The sequence below is a fragment of the Drosophila simulans genome, chromosome X (genome assembly GCF_016746395.2).
Source record: "Drosophila simulans strain w501 chromosome X, Prin_Dsim_3.1, whole genome shotgun sequence".
NCBI classification, from domain to species: Eukaryota; Metazoa; Arthropoda; class Insecta; order Diptera; family Drosophilidae; genus Drosophila; species Drosophila simulans.
The window spans coordinates 1,946,527-1,967,097 of NC_052525.2; the positions used below are offsets into that span (position 1 = coordinate 1,946,527).

General features: G+C 49.0%; 8 protein-coding genes across 9 annotated transcripts; 6 read left to right on the forward strand and 2 right to left on the reverse strand.

Moving 5' to 3' along the window:
- Positions 1-1,659: 1,659 nt before the first annotated feature.
- On the forward strand, positions 1,660-7,116 carry LOC6724924 (GATA type zinc finger protein asd-4). Of its 2 annotated transcripts, XM_016173315.3 has the most exons (4): positions 1,660-2,054; positions 2,919-3,092; positions 5,605-5,901; positions 5,971-7,116. In XM_016173315.3, exons 2-4 carry the CDS (start codon positions 3,048-3,050, stop codon positions 6,760-6,762), a joined length of 1,134 nt encoding a protein of 377 aa, XP_016037784.1. In that variant the 5' UTR covers positions 1,660-2,054; positions 2,919-3,047; the 3' UTR covers positions 6,763-7,116. The 2 variants fall into 2 exon arrangements, with proteins under 2 accessions (XP_016037784.1, XP_016037783.1); XM_016173314.3 differs by lacking the exon at positions 2,919-3,092.
- A 272-nt stretch (positions 7,117-7,388) lies between these two features.
- LOC6724925 (NADH dehydrogenase [ubiquinone] 1 alpha subcomplex subunit 7) lies at positions 7,389-8,005 on the forward strand. The gene is made up of 2 exons (XM_002105926.4): positions 7,389-7,575; positions 7,676-8,005. The coding sequence occupies exons 1-2, from the start codon at positions 7,513-7,515 to the stop codon at positions 7,925-7,927; spliced, it is 315 nt and encodes a 104-aa protein (XP_002105962.1). The 5' UTR covers positions 7,389-7,512; the 3' UTR covers positions 7,928-8,005.
- A 113-nt stretch (positions 8,006-8,118) lies between these two features.
- On the reverse strand, positions 8,119-11,662 carry LOC6724926 (probable cytochrome P450 4d14). The gene is made up of 4 exons (XM_039296597.2): positions 11,526-11,662; positions 9,777-10,467; positions 9,168-9,624; positions 8,119-9,106 (listed from the first exon to the last, which is right to left on the reverse strand). The coding sequence occupies exons 2-4, from the start codon at positions 9,937-9,939 to the stop codon at positions 8,203-8,205; spliced, it is 1,524 nt and encodes a 507-aa protein (XP_039152531.1). The 5' UTR covers positions 9,940-10,467; positions 11,526-11,662; the 3' UTR covers positions 8,119-8,202.
- Positions 11,663-11,692: 30 nt separating this feature from the next.
- On the forward strand, positions 11,693-13,514 carry LOC6724927 (cytochrome P450 4d2). Its single transcript, XM_002105928.4, has 5 exons — positions 11,693-11,849; positions 11,937-12,323; positions 12,380-12,449; positions 12,507-13,066; positions 13,122-13,514. The coding sequence occupies exons 1-5, from the start codon at positions 11,693-11,695 to the stop codon at positions 13,451-13,453; spliced, it is 1,506 nt and encodes a 501-aa protein (XP_002105964.2). The 3' UTR covers positions 13,454-13,514.
- A 367-nt stretch (positions 13,515-13,881) lies between these two features.
- On the forward strand, positions 13,882-15,755 carry LOC6724929 (cytochrome P450 4ae1). Its single transcript, XM_016173316.3, has 4 exons — positions 13,882-14,047; positions 14,102-14,555; positions 14,611-15,143; positions 15,197-15,755. The coding sequence occupies exons 1-4, from the start codon at positions 13,882-13,884 to the stop codon at positions 15,532-15,534; spliced, it is 1,491 nt and encodes a 496-aa protein (XP_016037785.1). The 3' UTR covers positions 15,535-15,755.
- Positions 15,756-15,952: 197 nt separating this feature from the next.
- On the forward strand, positions 15,953-17,714 carry LOC6724930 (exopolyphosphatase PRUNE1). Its single transcript, XM_002105931.4, has 2 exons — positions 15,953-16,121; positions 16,191-17,714. The coding sequence occupies exons 1-2, from the start codon at positions 16,074-16,076 to the stop codon at positions 17,358-17,360; spliced, it is 1,218 nt and encodes a 405-aa protein (XP_002105967.2). The 5' UTR covers positions 15,953-16,073; the 3' UTR covers positions 17,361-17,714.
- LOC6740605 (60S ribosomal export protein NMD3) lies at positions 17,613-19,469 on the reverse strand. Its single transcript, XM_016170528.2, has 2 exons — positions 18,406-19,469; positions 17,613-18,345 (listed from the first exon to the last, which is right to left on the reverse strand). Exons 1-2 carry the CDS (start codon positions 19,332-19,334, stop codon positions 17,709-17,711), a joined length of 1,566 nt encoding a protein of 521 aa, XP_016037786.1. The 5' UTR covers positions 19,335-19,469; the 3' UTR covers positions 17,613-17,708.
- Positions 19,470-19,657: 188 nt separating this feature from the next.
- On the forward strand, positions 19,658-20,052 carry LOC27207671. The gene has a single exon (XM_016183359.3). It carries the CDS (start codon positions 19,756-19,758, stop codon positions 19,966-19,968), a length of 213 nt encoding a protein of 70 aa, XP_016037787.1. The 5' UTR covers positions 19,658-19,755; the 3' UTR covers positions 19,969-20,052.
- The last annotated feature ends 519 nt before the right edge of the window (positions 20,053-20,571 follow it).

A 20,571-nucleotide genomic window follows, 5' to 3' on the forward strand; every position in this document is an offset into this window, starting at 1 on the left:
TCACCACTCTGGCAGATCTTTCAAATAATTTATGCTAACCGTTTGGCTCTTCTGGTTTCCTCGGCTGCAACCGGAAATGGCTCAGGCGAACGCATTTTCATTCATGAGTAGATTTTATTTATGTGCTGGTGCCGGTGCCAAACCAGGCACCCCGATCTCAGTGCCTGGTGCCCGGTCTCTGGTCAAGGAAGCCAACCCCCCGCGCAACCCACCTCCCCGCCCAGCCACACACGTGCACTGCAGTGCATAATATACATATAATTGCCATCGAAATCCCGTCGCCATGCACTTGTGGCTGTCAGCCAAACATGCAACAATAACAAGCGGTTGCTGCGGTGGCGGTGGCGCAGATCCCAGGAAAGTGATGGACCGCGGGACACCCACTGAGCCACCGAACACACCCAACTTCGTTCAGTAGGATGCACACGTGCACGAATGTGGGATTATTGAGCCTTCGAGTTTGACCCATTCATTTGGCAGAGGGTTTTTGCCTTGTCGCATCAAGCTGCATCCTGCTTCCCACTAGACGAGCATGCCCCGTCGTGGGCACACGAATACCCAGCATCGTATGCGAACAATGCAGTCGAATTTGTTTAATTAGCGGAATAAACCCGTATATTAAAGATTGGCGGGCCGGGTGGACCAAGTCCACAGGCAAATCCAAACCCCATCCCATTCCCAATCCCACTGACAAGCCAAGGCAGCTGGGCACGCGCATTGCGATGCCACTCTGGCACTCTGGCGCGCTGGCACTCTGAGCTTTTGGCATTCTTGGATTTCGCTGGCCTTCGAGCTGCTGCGCCCATCGAAAGCTGCGTTTGCCGCCCCTCCTAGTGGGTGGTGGGTTTTCACTGCGATACTTGAATGGCATCCAAAATTCCGTCGGACGATCAGCGCGTTACATGAGCCCGCGATCGAAAGGGGACACAACCATCAGCATATCGTTAGATGACCAGTCTATTTCGGGTCTACACAAAACCCACTGGTCTTGCCAAGGTGCGCTGTTGCGGGGGGCGGGGGCGGGGGAGGAGCATTGCGGCGACCGCTTCCGGTTTTCCCAAGAGCATTACGAACGGCACGAGCGTGCGATGCATCGCCGGTTCGGATGACACTTCTTCTCACCGGTTCCCATACGCCTCAACACTGCTCGAAAATGTGCGTGGCAATCAAGCTGGGATTTCATATTCTCTCTCTAGAAGATCTTAAGGAACATGCATGCCCATTCGATATGCCCTGGAATGCATTATGGTTGGTATCAGTTGCACTACTCTTTTCCCGCAGTGTACTCTCTTCTTGCTGGCACTTCGAGTGGGAATGGGGCTCTGCTTGCTCTGCGGTCAAGTCCGGACCCTCTGGCCAGCGGAGCGCGCAGCCTGGTGCTGATTGGAGAGTGACCCCCGATCCGGTCGCTACACACCTCAACATTCGGTGAGCCGAAGTATTTGGCGGCGGGCTTTGAGCTTCGGGAGTTCTGAACGGTCTGAAGAACGGTCTAAAATTAAAGGAAGGCGCGAGAGCGCTTTCCCAGAGAGCGGCTACACAAAGCAGAAAGGCTGAAAAAGCGGAAAATCGGAAAATCAGAAAATCAGAAAAGCGGCTGCCCGGCGTGTGTGTGAGTGCCCGTAGGTGTGAGTGGCAGAGTGTGTGTGCCATCGCCGCTATAAAAAGAAACCGCGATCGCTTTCGGCGCTCACTTTTGGTCGCAGCTACCAAACGGCGTGTACCCGCTAGAGATATATACATACATATAAGATAATAAGATATATAGCACCACAAGCAAGTCGAATACAAAATAGAACCCGACCGAACCCGGAACGCAGGCATTCACAGAGTATCGCCCGGTTGAGAGACTTTTTCTTGTTTTTTTTCCGTTGTAAAATCAAAAAAGAAACGTTTTCGAAACGTGTGCATTTTGCATTGTGAGTGGATCGAGTCGAATCGAATCGAAAATCGCATCGATTTGGAATCTTGGAAGCCCGAGCCGTCGAGGAATTCCAGCCAGCCGAAAAGTCAGGAATAAGAGGAGCCACTTCCACCAAATCCCAGACAGAAAAGTGAGTGTGAAAAGCGGTGAGCAGCAAACTAAACCGAACTTCCGATCAAAAGTGATCCTGAAACGTCTGGATATTTGAAAACAATATAGAAATAGAGAGACTTTAATATCTCCACTTTGTTGGGAATGGAAAAGAGATGAGAAAGTGTTGGGCTCTTGAGCTTAGTACCCTATATATATTCCCTATAGGGACCTTGAACCCCGCCTTAGATCTTGACCTGCACGCATTAGAGGCCCAGTTGGAGGAGTACTCCTCGTTCGTTTAATTCGGCTCAAATGTGGGCAGTTGGTAGTTGGTAACTCAAGCTCGCTGGAAAGCAGAGGTTAATGCACAGCAATTTCCAGTTAATTCCGAGTGGGAAAACGGCAAATGGGCACGAATCCGAATTCCGGTTCATCTTTTGGGGTCGCATTCGCATTCGTCTTGGGTGCGAGGGGCGCTCGAGAGTTCACGCCTAACGGCCTTTGGCGGTGTGTTTTGGATTGCTTTTGCTTTTGCTTCTGCTTCTGTTTCTGTTTTTGTGCTCCCCCCTCTTTCTCGCTCGTTCTGCTTTCTGTTTTCTGTTGCTGTTGCTGTTTTCACTTCCCACCGCCCATCATCGTAACTCCGCTTGGAGCTGGCTCTGAAACCCGGAGCCACACACCGCCATCGAGGTCTGGGTCTGGGTCTGGGTCACAATGGGTACGCTGGCGCGCTGTTTGGCAATTCGCCATAGTAGACATGATACGATGGCAGAAAGAGCCATCCACACAATGGGCGCACACATTTCCATTGTTATGAATGTTGTTTGTTGCTAAATTTAATTGGTTTTCTTTCCCATCGCCGGGCCCGTTGTGTCCAACTCTTTTCTCTTTCCGATTGCAGGCAGAGTGTTGCGGATCCAGCTAGCGATCGCCCCCCGTCCGGACCAGTCACCCACCCAGTCGCGCATCCGCCAATCTGCAAGATCCCAGCCAGAGCCCGGAGCCAAATCCATCCAAGCCGAGTGCAGCCATGACGGACGTATCGCATGAACTGGGCGCCTTGCGCTTCGTGGTGGTGAGTACTCTCCATGTACATCGATATAACCACATCCTTCTAGCCCTCGCCCAGTGCCTAACACTTTCCCAAAGATCCATCAGTTTATCCATCGTATTAGTCCCGTATGTGTCCAATGCAGGGATCTCAACGCAAGATATCGAATACTATAATACTATAATACTATAATAATAGAAAAGAGCCAGAAAGTAGAAAAAAGGGATTTGGATTAAGATTTGAGAAATGTTTGGAATGCCGCCGCAATCGGCACTATAAAAAGATCGGCGCTGCTTTTCCGCTCGCACATCTCGTGCGACAAATGGGCGAAAATTATTTATGCGCAAAAACCACAGAAATGCGTGAGGAGCCAGAACAAAGCCCAAGCCAAAATATGTAGAATGCCACAAACTGGGGAGCAGATAGCAATAAAGCAATAAATGTCGGTCGAGAGTCGCGGGGAGATGCCTGGACAGCCATGGCGATCGGCGATGATATAAGCAAACAAACAATTGCCAGGCGAAGGCGCAGGCGGATGGGGAAGACTCTGCTTTTTATCGAAATTAGTTACTGTATTTGTTTTAATTTGTCGCCACATGAGTTGCCAAAACACACACAACACACCCCTACTTTGCGCCAGAGGAGGAATCAGAGGAACCAACGGCTCTCCTCGCACCGCAAAAAGATCAAAACACGGAAAAATTCTTGGCAATGACCATCGAAATAGCAATGCTGAATATGCACAGTTACCCATTCCCATCTCCGCCCCCGTCCGCCGTGTCCGTCCGTCTGTCCGTCCGATCGTCTGTCCGTCCGTATAGATATAGGGGCTATATGCCACAGCCATATATGTATGGTAGGTGTACCGCCACAGCTGTGGATATAGAATGCGCAGACTTTTTGAGAGTGACAACGGCGCCGACAAATAGATCCGTACGAGCAGAGCAGACCACTACGTAACCAATTGGGACGGACCCGGCCAGCTGCAGCTGAAATTGCTGCCCAGAATGACGGCAATATCGGTTTCAGATCAACATACATGTGTGAACCACTTTACCACCGTGAATATTAAGGATCAACCCCAGGGATCCTGCCATTGCAATTGTTTGTTTTTGGGCCAGGATGAACAATAGTCTGTATGTGTCGTCATTGTACGGAATCAGTTGTTGAACCATCCTCAATCAATTTTTTGATTTAAGCTGGGAAGAAATTTCTGTTGCAGTCTCCCACAATTGTTGAATAATTTCGCATATGAGCTCGGATTTGGGTCGTTGGCCTTTCGCAGTGCACTTGGTGGATCGCTGGACCTTGGGTGCCATATAGACTTCGTTTTCGTATCACTTGGTTTCCACGGACGGGTTTTCAGAGTTTTCCCAGACTTTCTCCGCTGGTCGGAAAACAAACTCTTAGCCCAGCGACTGAACAGCTGAAGAGCCGAAAAGCGGTTGCGCCAAGTTCTGGCCGCTTTTCATTCATCGTTGGACTTATTTTTAAACGATTGGCGGCCCGTGTGATATGAATGAATTTCGCCTGATTGACGAATTTTTGGATATTGATCAAAGAGACAAATTCAGAACGTCATTGCGGCAGTTGCCAAAACGGCGGGTTATATAAACAGCAGCGAAGAGTCAATAAGACCGACCATTGCCCACCGCTCATCACCCATCGCCCGATTCATTCAAGTGTCCATGGGCAACTCGATCGACGGACGGGCTCCACTCCTCTTTCGGGCCATAAATAATAATCACATAGAATAAACAACAGCTAGTGGTGAAAATTGGCCGCGAAGGTCATTCCTGTTTTCTTTTTGATATTTGTGAATATTTCTGCTGTGGGAAGTGGGCATACGTACCGTATCTATATATATACTTGGCTAGATGTGTGTTTTTAGTTGCTGCTCGTCAAAGAGTGTCGTGCCGCCACGCCCCGCCCCCACATCACGCCCATTTTCCGCAGAGGCTTTTATTTATGACCACGACATTTGCGCATTCCTTCGGTGCCGCTGGCGTGGCTCATGGCGCGGGAATTTTGCACTTATTAGATGAAAAATTACAGAAAATGTAAGACCGCTGTTATTTAATTGCGCCAATTAATTTTTCCGCGAGAACTTGTTCGAGCAAGTTGTAGAATTTGAAAGCCATTAATTGCGCGCCCAGTGGGTGGGTTGGCAACGCGAGATCTACTGCTTCCACTCAAATTTAAGAAAACTAATCATATTAATTTAAAATCAATTTGGCACCTTTTTCAGTGAAGCTTGTGGAAGGGTAGTTTCGCATACTTAATACTGTTTATTATTATCACTCATTTATTATCTATATTGACTTCGCGTAACACCTGCCAGATCATAGTGGCTAAGCTTCGATTTTAAATTACGCGCTCTAATGAATCGTTGGCAACGCGTCAACTTACAGCAGTGGCAGTGAGGGCTCGCAGCCAGTCTGGTAACGCTGCCATTTGAAAGAAGAAGTTTGGCTTCCTTCCCTAAAAACCAGTTTATGCCCCGATTTAAGCCATTTGTGTTCTTTGTTACTTGCAGGACTCGCCACTGTCCTCCAAGGTGGCCATGTTCAACAACCAGGCCACGCAGCACAAGCAGTCGCAGCTGCTGAATCCATTTTCCCAGGACGGACGCGCCGCCTCGCCGAAACCCACTTTCTCGAAGGATCAGTATGGAAAACCACTGGCCGGCAGCCTCACAGAGATGCGTGGCCAGAAGGCCAACATCCACGTGATGAAGGAGATGCTGGAGCTCTGCCAGATCATCAATTCGGAGGGCTACGACGTCAAAGACGAGCCCACTATGCGTGTGATCCCCTTCGGCGAACTGTTCAATGTGAGTTTCCTACTTACAGCTGGTATATTTCTCGAACAGTCCTCTAAACTGGTCTCTTCCGCTCCGCAGATCTACAACTACATATCCGACAAGGTGGTGGGCATCCTGTTGCGGGCCCGCAAACACAAGTTGGTAGACTTCGAGGGCGAAATGTTGTACCAGCGGCGGGACGATGACGTTCCCGTCTTTCTGCTGAAGCCCATCAAGGAAATACGCAGCGAGATGGAGGCCAAGATTGAAGACATCAAGAGGGCGGCTAGTCCGGCGCCTCCGCAGTCCACCTCGGTGCTGATGGATCGCAGTGCTCACGAACAGAAACTGAAGTCGAGGACTCCCTCGCCGGCCGTGGGCAAGTCCGCCAAGTCCAAGTCAGCGTCGCCGGCTCCCAAGGCTCCTGTACCTGTTCCTGCGCCTGCTGCAGAAGTCACGCCTGTGGCTGGGCCCACAACTTCTGCAGAGCCTGCTCCTGTGACAGAGTCCACTACGGCAGCAGTTCCAGCTCCGTCTACAGAGCCCACACCGGCCACAGCTCCTGCACCTGTGGAAGCCCCTGCTTCGAGTACCGTTGAGATCGAGACAGCCAAGCCAGAGGTGACCGAACAGGCGCCCGTGGCTGTGATAGCCACAGAAGCACCATCCACAGAAGAAACCACACCAACCACCAGCGAACCGCAGGCGGAGGAGCCAGCCGCTGCAGTTGCACCGGCAGCACCTGCTGATGACTTGCCGACAATTGTGATTGAAGCCACCGCCGAGTTTGTGCGCACCGTCAGCGTGGAGCAGCTGGCGCCCAGTCCCGCAACGGCCAGCGAGTCCTCGCCAGACCAGTCCCAATCCCAACCAGAGTCGACGCCCGCTTAATGCGTGACAGGGAGTTTGTTAGCTGGGAAGGAAGGAAGGAACATCCCCTTGAATCGTTTAAAAGGAACTCTCGCAACTACTAAAGCGGCAGCTTTAAATTGCAGTAGTTTAGTTTACGGCGTACTTAGTTTAATTTACAATTAGAGCAACACAACACTGAAGACAGAAACGGGAGTAACTTTTTATTTATTATTATTACTTGTATATTATTAACGGACGACCAAAGGAGCCAGTTTCCTCAATTTGTTAACCATTACTCTATGGAAATGAACTAAGGTTTCCCACTCACAAGAGTTTGGAACGTGCAAGGCAATAAAATACTAATAAAATAAATACACGTACATAGACACATAAGCAAGTGCTGTTTTTCTAGTTTCAAAACGATTAGAACTGCTGGTTTCATAACTAACTAAATAACTTATTGCCTGGGCAATTCTATGTGCTCTTTCTCGTAATTGTTCTCTTGTTTCATTTTAAATTATAAATTTGATTGCTAAATATTACAAACTTAAACCACATTTGGCCGTTACAAATTATAACAACTTTTCGACGCGATAGTTATCGATAAGTATATTAATTGCAGGGCAGCAAAGCAGAGCTAAGAAGAAGAGGCGCGGGTATCGATTAACGATAAAGCTTCGCAATTTCAAGCAGCTGATATCGATTGGACGACAGGGCTGGACCTCACAAATAAATATAAAACCAAAATATTCAGTGGTCTCTCAATTTGACGAATAATACAAACGGAAGATGTCTGCCCTGCGCCGTGATGTGTCGCCTTTAATCCAGCGTATTCGGGCCTTCCTCCTGGGTGTGAGTATCCGACATTTGGACAGCGGCCGCAGAGAACTTGGTTCTCAGTTATATAAGACGGAAAATGCGAATCTCTCATTAATCTGGACGCCAATTACAGCGGGAGCACAACCTGGCCCTGCGCTTCGAGGACGGACTGGCCGATCGCACCCAGCCACAGCCGGAAATCCCGGATGGCCCATCGCATCTACTCTCGGCCAACTACTACTGCCAGCGGGATGGACGTCGCGAGGTTCTGCCGCCCATCGACCTGGTGGAGCAGCAAAAGCAGCTGGCGGGAGAGGCTGGGGAAGCGGCGAAGGCCCCGTCTTCCAAGCTGCCCACTCCCGGCAAGGTCTATGCCTGGGATTAATGGGCCGCTTCACCGCGGGAATCGCCTTTTTTGAGTTGTAGTACGAGCCGGTTAAAGCTAATATAGAATCAAATTGAATCAAGAATGCGTGCATTGGTATATCCAGTGATGGAGGGCCATGTGAGATGCCCCTTACCAGCCTACAATGTTTCGAAACCACAATCGCCGAAAAAACACCATCCATCACTGGATATCTTTATGTACAAGTATTTTATTCAAATATTTACAGATCCCATCTTACAACTAGTTAAAAAAAAAACACAATCCAGGAACACCTAATAGACGCGAGGCTTGAGGCCACAATTGATTCCCGTGGACGAGCGCAGGATAAGGTTCAGCACGGGCTGGACTTCCTCGCCCAGAGGCAGCAACTCAAAGTGTCTCACCATTTTGCTGATGGTGCTCTTCATCTCGAGCATTGCGAACTTTTGGCCGATGCAGTTCCTCGGACCCGCTGAGAAGGGAGTATAGGCGAATGGATTGATCTCGCCCTTGCGCTCCATGCTGAAACGCTCAGGGATGAACTTCTCCGGATCAGGGAAGTAGTCTGGATCGCGCTGAGCATGGTAAATAAGAATGACCACATTCGAGTCGGCGGGTATCAACTTGCCGTCGAGTACGATGTCCTGCGAAATGTAGCGTCCGATAAGCGGCACCGAGGGAAACAGGCGCAGAGACTCCTTTATCACGCACTCTAAGTACTTGAGCTCGCCGAGTAGCTGCATAGTAACTGGAGCCGACTTGTCTTCACCGAGAACATCTCTGACCTCCTGGAAGACGCGAGCCTGAACCTCCGGATGTCGAGCCAGCAAATAGCAGGTAAAAGCAATGCTACTAGTCGTAGTGTCGTGGCCCTCGAACATAAAGGTGTCTACCTCCTCGCGGATGTCGTCGTTGCTCAACGGAGCCCCATCGATGGTGGACTTCAGCAGCACATCAAGAAGGGCCATGCGACGCTTCTGGCCCACATCGTTCAAGAGGGCAGCATCGGCATCTCCTCCATCGGCAATGGATTTTTGTAGGAGCTCGCGTCGCTCAGTGATTACCGAGTTGGTGAAGTCGTGCATGTTCTTCACGGAATCATTCAGCTTGGCCAGCAATTTGGGATAGAAGAGCTTCATTGAGAAATCCACGCGCTGCAAGGGATTCATGAAGCGTTCAGCTAACATTGAAGAGGCACTAAAAAGATGTGTTCATATGGAATAAAGCCCGCCGATAGTTACTGTGTGGTAATACTTACGTTGTGACCGACTGAACGTAGGAAAATTGCGGCTGGAGCTGAGCATTAATTTTCACACCCATGGCCGTTTCCGCAATGATATCCATGGCACACAAGCAAGCCACCGGGAACATGTTTATCACCGTCTTGCCGTCCGCCCGATCGTAAAGCTGCTGGACCATAGTTGCGCTCTGTTGGTCAAAGACCTCCACAAAGTCCTCCAGGATCTTAAAGTGGAATGCGGGTGTGATGATCTTCCTGCGGCGGAACCACTTCTTCCCTTTGCTAAGGAGCAGCCCATCGCCGAGCCAATTGACCAGCAGACCATAAAGATTGTTTTTTTGAATGGTCTGTTGGCTGCTCATGATCGCCTCGATCATTTTGGAATCAGCAGTCATAAAGCCACGTTCGCCCAACATCTGCATTCTTATGTTTTTACCAAACTCAGCAATCAGACGGGACTGCAGATCAAAGATAGCTGCAAAAGAAGAGGATTGATATTTGTTTAACCATCTTGTGATTTTAAAAACAACGATTTTAAGATCAAAAAATGTTTAAAACTGAACTGTATGGAACGCAGTCTTGGGAATATGTATTGTTGTAACCGTGTTATTAACGGACATGACTTACTCTTGGGTGACTCGTTAATCAACATGAGAGCGTTTCCCACCAGAGGGTAGCTCTTGGGTCCTCGTATCCCAGCGGCGGCGTACATCTTGTTGTGCCGCCTGTTTCGCATATAATCCCACGCGAAAACGGTCGCCAGGAAAATCACAAAGAGCTCTAGATACATGTTTTTTGGGTTTCGGTTTTCTGGGTTGTTAATGGGATGGATCTATTAACGCTGGCACCGTTGGCCATCGACTGCTTGTTTTTCCTCGGCGGCGGGGCTGTTTTGTAGCCGGCGCGGATTGCGATAAGGCGTCCACAATCAGTGGAATGAAGCCGAAAACCAACGGGAAGGCCAAAAACTATGACCGGGGTCAAAACCAGGCGGTGTGTCAACCGAGGGCTCTCCTTACCCCCAGCTGCCATGTCAGTTGGATTTCTAAGGATGTTAAGTGATCTGCATAAGGATCTTCGAGATCCGTTGGCGCACATTCTGTGATGAAGGAACGGAAAAGTGCCTCTTCACCGTGACCCAAGGCTTTGGCCCGATCGGAAGTTCAGATTGATAAGGCCCACCGCCCACCGCCAACCTGGTATGTGGGATTTGGGCGGGGCCTGGGAAAGTTCGCATGGCGCTATCTTTATATTAATACATTGATGAACTACTCGGGTTGTGCTGATTAGATCGAACGCTTTTGTTTGACTCTTGGAACTAAAAAAAAGGAAATATTTAAATAGATAGTTAGCCCACAAATTTAATAGGCTCTAGAAATTATGCTGAGATAATCTGGGTTTCATAATATTTAACCCGACGTTCTTATCAACTTATTGATTACAAGTTGATCTTAAAAATTCGAACTGCTTACAAGCTGAAAACTATGCAGCACAATATGCACAGCATCAAACTGCCTTTGAACCCAGCTCTCTTAAATCTACAAAGTTAGGTGGAAAACTCAGAGCATCGCTGGGAAGCTATTCCATAACAGGTCAAACCAGAAAAATCTATATAGTGCACCTCTCGAACCGACGAGCGGGTACAAATTTCATTGGTATTGGACTATTGAACTCGTATCCCATTACACATAATGTTTGAGTTATTATATCAAATCGATGGTTCCATTGATGAGTTCAAAAAAAAATTTATTTTAATTGTTAATAGATATTCTGAGTTGATATCTTTATGGCTTGTCCACTGCAGTATGTGATCCAATGTTTACCTCTAGTCTACAAGTAAGCATGACGAGTGGAATTGATAAGGGCTCTCAACTGCCTGGTAATCATTACTAAGCAAATTATTAAACTTACACTCTGTGTATAGTAGATAAGTGGGAGCAACTGATCTTGGAACTTGTACCACAAATTTACGATATCTTCGATAGGCTGTTTGACCCATTCACCTTTGACACTTACTATTACTGATAAGAGGATATGGGTTCAGCTATTGTCATGCAGTGAATGAAGGGGCATATCTACAATTCATGATGATAGGCTGGAAATAGCAGGGTAGATCACTCAAATACCCCTTTCAAATGTTCTGATAGAACTTGACAATAAAAGACCCATCATTTGTATGTATATATTTTAATTGGTTTACAAGTTCCCAATTTGCAATATATTTAAAAAGGGTCCAGCTCCAATAACCATTCGTTATACCACCCACGATGGCTGGGCATAAGCTTAAATTACCCGACTAAGCATGACCTCTCAAAAAAAGACTGTGCATCATCGTGACAAGGCTCCATTCGTAAATGGTTCGTCCGGTTTTCTTACCTCCAGCTGCCCGCTGCAGAAAGCAGATTACCTGAGACGGTTTAGTTCTCTTAAACAGCAGACTCTCTTACGGCTTTCAGCTGGCGTAGAATTCAGATTAACAGCCCACGAAGCTTATATTATTTATAGTATCGTTCAGTAGAACGGCGTTTCTCGTTCGACGCACAATGCTGGGTGTTATTGGCGTGCTCCTCCTGGTGGCGTTCGCCACACTGCTGCTGTGGGATTTCCTTTGGCGCAGGCGGGGCAATGGTATACTGCCGGGTCCGCGGCCACTTCCCTTCCTGGGCAACCTGCTTATGTACCGCGGTCTAGATCCTGAACGTGAGTTTAACTTCCAGTCCATCGATACAGTTTGTTATCTGGTCAAATCTATAGCAATCCCTAATCACTCCCAATAATAATCTGCAGAAATTATGGACTTTGTCAAGAAGAACCAGCGCAAGTACGGTCGCCTTTACAGGGTGTGGATCCTCCACCAGTTGGCTGTCTTCTCCACGGATCCGCGAGACATTGAGTTCGTCTTGAGCAGCCAGCAGCATATAACCAAGAATAATCTGTACAAGCTACTTAACTGCTGGCTGGGCGATGGATTGCTGATGAGCACGGGCAGGAAGTGGCATGGACGCAGGAAGATCATCACGCCTACCTTTCACTTCAAGATACTGGAGCAGTTCGTCGAGATATTCGACCAACAAAGCGCCGTGATGGTGGAGCAGCTTCAGTCGCGCGCCGACGGCAAGACGCCCATTAACATCTTTCCGGTGATTTGTCTCACTGCCCTGGATATAATCGCAGGTGAGTTTGCCATCAGTCTAATAAATATTTATAATAGCTTAATATTCGCCGTTTAGAAACTGCAATGGGCACAAAAATCAATGCCCAAAAAAATCCCAATCTGCCCTATGTCCAGGCTGTCAATGAGTGAGTGTAATGATAAGTCGAATGCCTACAGTTCTGATGAATTCTTCCTTGCGGCAGTGTCACCAACATCTTGATTAAACGTTTTATCCACGCTTGGCAGCGGGTGGATTGGATTTTCCGGCTAACACAGCCAACAGAAGCTAAACGCCAGGGCAAAGCTATTAAAGTAATGCACGACTTCACCGAGAACATTATCCGCGAGCGGCGTCAAACGCTGGTTAACAACTCGAAGGAGACAACTCCAGAGGAGGAAGTTAATTGCTTGGGCCAAAAGCGACGCATGGCTCTGCTGGATGTGCTGCTGCAGTCCACAATCGATGGCGCTCCGTTGAGCGATGAGGATATCCGCGAAGAGGTTGACACGTTTATGTTCGAGGGCCATGACACCACTACCTCGGCGATTTCCTTCTGTTTGTATGAAATCTCAAGGCATCCGGAGGTCCAACAGCGTCTGCACCAGGAGATCCGCGACGTCCTCGGCGAGGATCGAAAGAGCCCAGTTACCCTTCGTGATCTGGGTGAGCTGAAGTTTATGGAGAACGTGATTAAGGAGTCGCTGCGCCTGCACCCGCCAGTGCCCATGATCGGTCGCTGGTTCGCCGAGGATGTGGAAATACGTAAGAAGTTCCATAGAGATTCTTCAATCTCAGGTAAACATATTGCTCTTCTCAGGTGGCAAGCGTATTCCAGCAGGCACCAACTTTACGATGGGCATCTTTGTTCTCCTTCGTGATCCTGAGTACTTCGAGTCTCCCGATGAGTTCCGACCTGAGAGATTCGAGACGGATGTCCCGCAGATTCATCCGTATGCGTACATTCCTTTCTCCGCTGGACCAAGAAACTGTATTGGTCAGAAGTTCGCCATGCTGGAAATGAAGAGCACCGTCAGCAAGCTGCTCCGCCACTTCGAGCTGCTGCCATTGGGTCCTGAGCCCCGCCACTCGATGAACATCGTCCTGCGGTCGGCCAACGGCGTTCATCTTGGCTTGAAACCGCGCGCCTAAGGAATTCATTCTTGTGGGTCTATCCAGCTCTCTTTGCTTAGAATAAACGTGTATAGAAGTATTTATTTAACTATTTTGTCTGCTGGGTAATTATCTTAATACTCTCAGCAATACGTAAGTATGTGCATATGAATGACCACATGTACATATGTATGTGTTTTGGTCAGCTGTTCTTGCTGAAAAACAGCTGTCTAGTTGTTTTCCTCGCATTTTCCATCCTGCTCACCTTAGTGCTACCGCACTCAGTTTCTCTTTCGCCAGAGGCGCACTATTCGAATGGATTTGCTTATATAAAGTTTAGCTACAAGCAATAAATGCGAAGTGCTTGGTAGGTATATAAATAGGCAACACATTTGTGGTGCTCCAGATAAGATTGCCAGCTACTCGAGAGCCCAAGTGCTCCTTGAGAAACGCTGCAGAACTTCAAGATGTTGGTGGTTCTGCTGGTGGCCCTCCTGGTGACTCGCCTGGTGGTCTCGCTGTTCCGTTTGGCGCTAAAGGAGCTGCGCCATCCTTTGCAAGGCGTTGTGCCAAGTGTTTCGAGAGTTCCTCTACTAGGAGCCGCCTGGCAAATGCGGAGTTTTCAGCCAGACAGTAAGTTTTCGTTTGCACTCTTCAATATTTGATATTTACTGCATTAAATTCCAGACTTGCATGATAAGTTCGCCGAGTACGTTAAGCGTTTTGGTCGCAGTTTCATGGGCACTGTCTTGGGCTATGTGGTAATGGTTACAGCGGAGCCCCGACATGTCGATGCACTGCTGCAAAGTCAGCACCAGTTGAAAAAGGGCACGATGTACTTTGCCTTACGCGGTTGGCTGGGCGATGGACTGCTGCTGAGTCGCGGAAAGGAGTGGCACACGATGCGCAAGATCATCACGCCCACGTTTCACTTTAGCATCCTGGAGCAGTTTGTCGAGGTCTTCGATAGGCAGAGCAGCATATTAGTGGAGCGTTTGAGAACGCTGTCGCACGGCGACGAGGTCGTGAACATCTATCCCTTGGTGGGTTTGGCTGCCCTAGACATCATCACCGAAACTGCTATGGGTGTAAGTGTGGGCGCTCAAGAAGCTGACTCTGAGGTGGTGCACGCTGTAAAAGAGTATGTTGTAATATATTCTAATTTACCTTGTTTCTTACCGTCTATCTTCCTTTAGTCTAACCAACATCTTGGCCACCAGGTTCATGAGGCCGCATCTCCTCATTCCCCACCTCTTTCGCCTGTGCTGGCCCAGCGGATTCAGGAAGCAACAAGCAGGCGTCATCTGCCTGCATCAGTTTACCAACGGAATTATAGAGCAGCGCCGCCGTTTACTGGCCAGGGAGGCTAATCAAGATAAGCCAACAAAGCGCCACGCCCTGCTGGACACGCTCCTCCGGGCAACTGTGGATGGGCAACCATTGACTGACAAGCAAATTCGCGATGAAGTGAACACTTTCATCTTTGAGGGTCACGATACGACGACTTCAGCGGTTTCCTTCTGTTTGTATCTACTTTCCCGCCATGAGCCAGTGCAGCAAAAGCTTGTTGAGGAACTGAGGACGCACTACGGCCAGGATTTATCCAGAGGCGTTATTCTCTCGGATTTTGCTGCGTTACCATATCTAAGCTGCGTGATCAAAGAGTCCCTGCGTCTTTATCCGCCTATTCCGGCAGTCGCACGCTGTCTGGAAAAGGATTTGCTTATAGGTGAGTGTAAGGTCTAAAAATTTAAGACTCACCTAACCGTCAATATACACCAGATGAGGGCTACATCCCCGTGGGAACCAATGTGGTCGTACTTCTCTGGCAGCTCCTCCGCGATGAAGCGATCTACACCGATCCACTGCTCTTCCAGCCGGAGAGGCATATAGGAGAAGAGGCACTCAGACAAAGTCCCTACAGCTACATACCTTTTTCCGCTGGGCCGAGGAACTGCATTGGTCAAAAGTTTGCTCTGCTGGAGATGAAAACCATGGTGATCAAGGTGATACGCCACTACCAGCTGCTTCCAATGGGAGCCGATGTGGAGCCATCCATTAAAATAGTGCTGCGCTCGAAGAGCGGGGTAAATGTTGGACTGCGGCCGCGATTGTATTAAAAAACTCGGATTCAAAAATAAAAACACACGATTTTGGATCAGCTGGCGCCAGACAGTTTGAATCTGGCTATCGTTATCGATAACAGCAAACAATCAGCTGACGCAGTGATGGGCAGGTGTAGTTTTTCACCGCCAAAAAGTGCTAGAAATTAGTTAAAATTTAAATGTCTAAAACTAATACCAGGAATTCAATATAAATACAACTACCTATACATCACATATACAGCAGAAGTTAAACCAAATTAGAAGCGCTGATAAGGCAAACTAAATGGGATCAGCTGATAGCACAGAATGCGGAATAAACCCAATTAATGTGATTAAGCTCAGTAAACGAGCGATCAGAGATTATATTACTGCGTTACAAACCAATGCATTATATATTTACATACATATAGAGCATTTGGCTTTGTAAGCTATTTATTTCAGTTTTGCGCTGGTCAATCGATAAATGTCACATCGAATCGATACGCGCAACTGTTGAAATATATGGAAGCTATACGACGTTTGTTTTCCCAGCTTTTCCGAGATTTCCCTAACAAATGTGCTTTCTACGATTTTTGGCCCAGGCCAGGGGCACCTTGGGACGGGTGAGAATTCTGCAAGAGCACCAGAAGTGAAAAAGGTCAAGCACTAATAGGGTTTCTTTTCTCGCGCAGCATCTGGCGGAGGCCTCACCAGTTGCCTGGGCAGCTGCTCCCGACGTTTCTGGCCGTAAATTACATCTGGTAATGGGCAACGAATCGTGCGACTTGGACTCCGCCGTTTCGGCCGTCACTTTGGCGTTTGTCTACGCCCAGCGCCATAGGGAGCACGACTATGTGCCAATACTGAACATTCCTCGCCGGGATTACCCGTTGAAAACCGAGGTGGGCCACTTGTTTGTGAAATGTGGGATTGCCGAGCCCGTGTTGCTCTTCCGAGACGATATTCCCCGGGAAGTGGTCCAGGATGTGAACGTTATTCTCGTGGACCACCATGTAAGCCCGCTGGCCCCAAATGTTACTGAAATTTTGGATCACAGGCCCTTGGAGGACAGCAGTCCATCCTTCAAGCAGCTGCCAACAATCTGCCAACTGGACATTGATGCCTCGGTGGGTTCCTGCGCCACTCTGGTGGCCCAGCGGTATTTGGCCGAGGAACAACCCCGATCCACTAGCGTGGCTCAGCTGCTGCACGCCACCATCGTGCTGGACACAATTAATTTTTCACCCGCGGCCAAGCGCTACGGGCCAAAGGACGAAGCCATGGTACAGAAGTTGGAGAGCGAGCTTAACCGTAAGGACGCTCAAAGAAGTGGCCTTTTTGATGAGCTAGTGGCTGCGAGGGCGGATATTAGTAAGCTAACTCTCACCGAAGTTTTGCGCAAGGATATGAAGGTCTTGCAAACCGATCGCCAGGTGGTTCCCTTAGCTGGAATGCCCATCCTAGTCAGAGATTTTGTGGAGAAAAGCGGCGCCGAAAAAGCCGTTCGCGAGTTTGGCGTGGAGAGTAACCTTTTGGTTATCCTGGGAATGTATGTATCACCTGCCGATGGCCAGGTGCAGCGTGACCTGGCCTTGATCTCTCTCTCCGGCCAAGGCCAATTCGTTCAACGCGTCCGTCAAGCACTGATGGAGTCTAACGATCCAAAACTGGAGCTGCGACCTCATGAGGTGGACACCCGCTTCATGGGCGGCTGCCTCTTACGCCAACACAACGTCCAGGCCACCAGAAAGCACATCCTGCCTATTGTTAAGCGAGCGCTGCTTGAATGGGAAGCGGATCACGCTTGCGATTGTGACGAGGTGTACTTCTTCAAGGAGAAGCCGCAGCTGGGACTCTCTTAGGAAGAGATCAGGCCAAACGGAAGCTTAGACAAGACTTAGCTACAATTTTAGCGCAACCATTATGTTACCAACGTTAAGCTTACACCAAAAAGACAAAAAATTTCCCATTTAGGATGCTTCCATATTCCATTTAGGATAAATTGTCCAAGGCAAGCGAATGAAATATGGAAGCAATCAGTATTCCAAATTTAAGTTACTTTGCAACCTTGGTAACATAAAGGCAAATCAGTTTCAGAGTATTCACACATTAAGTTTTATCCAGTTTCCTAGTTGTTTATATGGATAAAGCGATTATGTACAGGGTATACATGGGTAAAAGAAAGCGTTATGATTAATAAAAAAAAAGGACTACAACTGTGGCTCTGTCTCGTCGGCATCTCCCTCCTCGCCCATTTCGTCGTCTGCGCACTCCAACGTCATGTCTTCCAACATCTCCTCCAGTGTGATCTGGGGTACATCACCTCCAGCGGCCTGTGCCTCGATTGGTATCGTCTTGTTTGTGTCCCGATAGATGTTGACCTGACCGCGGATATCCTCGTTTTCCTCGAGATCGTCAAGGAACTCGTGGTAGTCGTACTTGCTGCGCTCATCGGTGGCCTCCGCCGCCAGATGCTTAATCTTCCATACGCGCTGGCTGAGTCTGGTCTGTCGATCGTAGTGCTTGCGCACAAGAATCACATCCGGAATTTCATCCGTCGACAATTTGTCGAACTCCAGATCGTTGATGTTGGCCTCTCCGGTGTTGTAGCCCATTACGGAATCGCCCACCTTGAGCAGATGACCCAAGTGGGAGCGTGTGTGAATGGGGTTGTCGTTGATGCCCAACTCCGAGGCGCGCACCACCCAAATGTCGCAGAGGGCGTGCTTAAAGGAAACCTGCCCTTGACCAGGATAGGTCTTTCGATCCTTCTCCATGATCACATCAATGTCCATGACGACGTACTCAACCAGCTGCTTGGGATTGCAGATGGCCTCAAAGGGAGCTCTGAAAAAAGCAATTAAATTGGCTTACTCGAAGATAACCTATGTCAAATAGGAGTCCCACCTGAAATAGACCTGCGAGGTGAGTTCTGCAATCTGTGCGGTCAGGGGATCAATCAAGTGAATGCTGCTGGACACCCGGTTGACCAGAACCACTGGCGAGAGATTACCCAGCTGGTGGCGCAGCTTCTTAGACAGGCAAACTGCACTGTCCTTCGATACTGGTGCTATTTCCACTGACCAGTTGTACTTGTAGTTATAGTTGTTGCTGTGAATGTCGTGAGAGATGAGACGCTTTGAGGTTGTTACCTTGCCGGGCACCATGGTCAGCAGGAAATCAACCATGCGTCGGGCATGGTTATCATTGGCGTAGAAGAAATCCAGGCCGCCATGCTCCGGCTTTATGCCCAGAGTGTTCTCGTGGGCTTTGTGCTTAAGGATCAACTGTTCCAGATAGTAAAAGGTCTTCTTGTTCTCCGCCCTCTGACGAACCTGCACGAGGCAGCGCCAGAAGTCTTTGGCCTCGGTCCGATGGCAGTCGTTGCACATCTGGTTTTGTACAGTGAACTCCACCACGAAGACCTGCTGGAGCACAGTTCCCCCGGTGATCTCCCCATGCACAGTCAGCTTAACCTTTATGCGCTTGGAGTGCTGTTCTGTCCAGATGAAGCCGGCATCCACCAACTTCACTTCCTTCAGGCCTTTTAGCTTCTTAAGGCAAATGGCCAAGAGTTCGCGGGACTCCAAGGCGGCCTGTATCCACTCGTTCGGCGGTTGCAGATAGCGCTCGCAATTACGACAGAAGTGGAGCACGGCCTGCTTTGGGATGTTCTCCGTGATGTCGACATGGTTGCGCAGGCAGGTGACGCACATGTTGGCCGGATTCGGCTGGATGGCCACTCCGCACTCGCAGCACAGGATGATGGCGTTCGATGCGGCGCCCTTGCCGTCCGCGGCGCCCAGCGGGCTAACCCCAACGTATTCGTGATCCATGAATCCTCCGGAGGTCTCTTCGATTCAGCTATTTCACAATGGCGTTGTAGAATACGATGAAATTCCTACGAAGTACACAAATTTGTAAACACGTGCGTATAGGTGTATATCGATTGGCCAGAGATCAGCGATATAATTAATCGGCGATTTAAGTTAAGCCTATTTCCAGCTAGAGTAGCTAAAAGTGAGATTAATGATTAATGTTAAGCGAGTGAGACTCCAAGCTGAATGGGACATTTTAAAAGATTTCCTATCATTCCCTTAAAAATATAATACTTATTCGACTGTCTCCAGCCTTATTTTGGCTAGCGAATATACTCCCAATTATCGATACATTCGCCGCCGTCATCACTGACAGACCAGCTGAGGCGACGGACTCGACTGCCGGAAACTTTTACGGACCTGGAAGGGATTTGCCGCCATGCAGAAGAAGCCCATTAACACCAACTCGCTGCTGGACAAGCTGCACCGCGGCGCGGTGTACGCCTGCATTGGAGTCACCCTGTACGGCACCTACATCCTGGGAATGCGCTACTACCACTACTACACGGTCATCCGACCGGAGAAGCAGCAGGCGGAGCTAAAGCTCCTGGACGAGGGAGCCCACGACAAGGCCAAGGAACTGAAGTACTAGGCCCGCCCACCTCCGCCCTTTAATTGTTAAATGTTTGTTAAGCGCAATAAACTGTAAGGAAATGTAAGCATTTTCAGCTGAAAACGGCCAACGCCGGTTGTTGTTGTGTAACCACGGACAGCTGGCCAAAGTAGAGGACCGTCGGCAGGCCCGGTGGGATTGTAAGATTCCAGATTCAAGATCTGACCCTGGAACCAAGCCAACAATGCGCAATTAGCCGTCTGTGCCGTAAATCAAGCTGGTCGGCCACAATGGGAAATCAATCAATCGACAGCGACATCAACATCGACCCGTTCGTCGGACTAGACTTAGTCAAGAATTATAATTTAGCTGGCAATCAAATATGTTGTCATCTCCGGATCGTGACCAGGTCCCAGTCCGTAGACCAAACCCCTTGCCTGCTTGGGCTTCCGCTTGCCCAACGCGTCTCGCGTGCATTCACCTCCAATGGGCAGAGCATAAATATTAAACGATGTGGATACGAAAACAATCGCGGGGAGAAGGAGACAATGGCGGTGCCACCCACTTTTGGCCAGAGATGGCGAGACGTCGTCGATTGGGAAAATCTTTTGCATGCTTCATTCAACAATGTTGCCCCCGGCG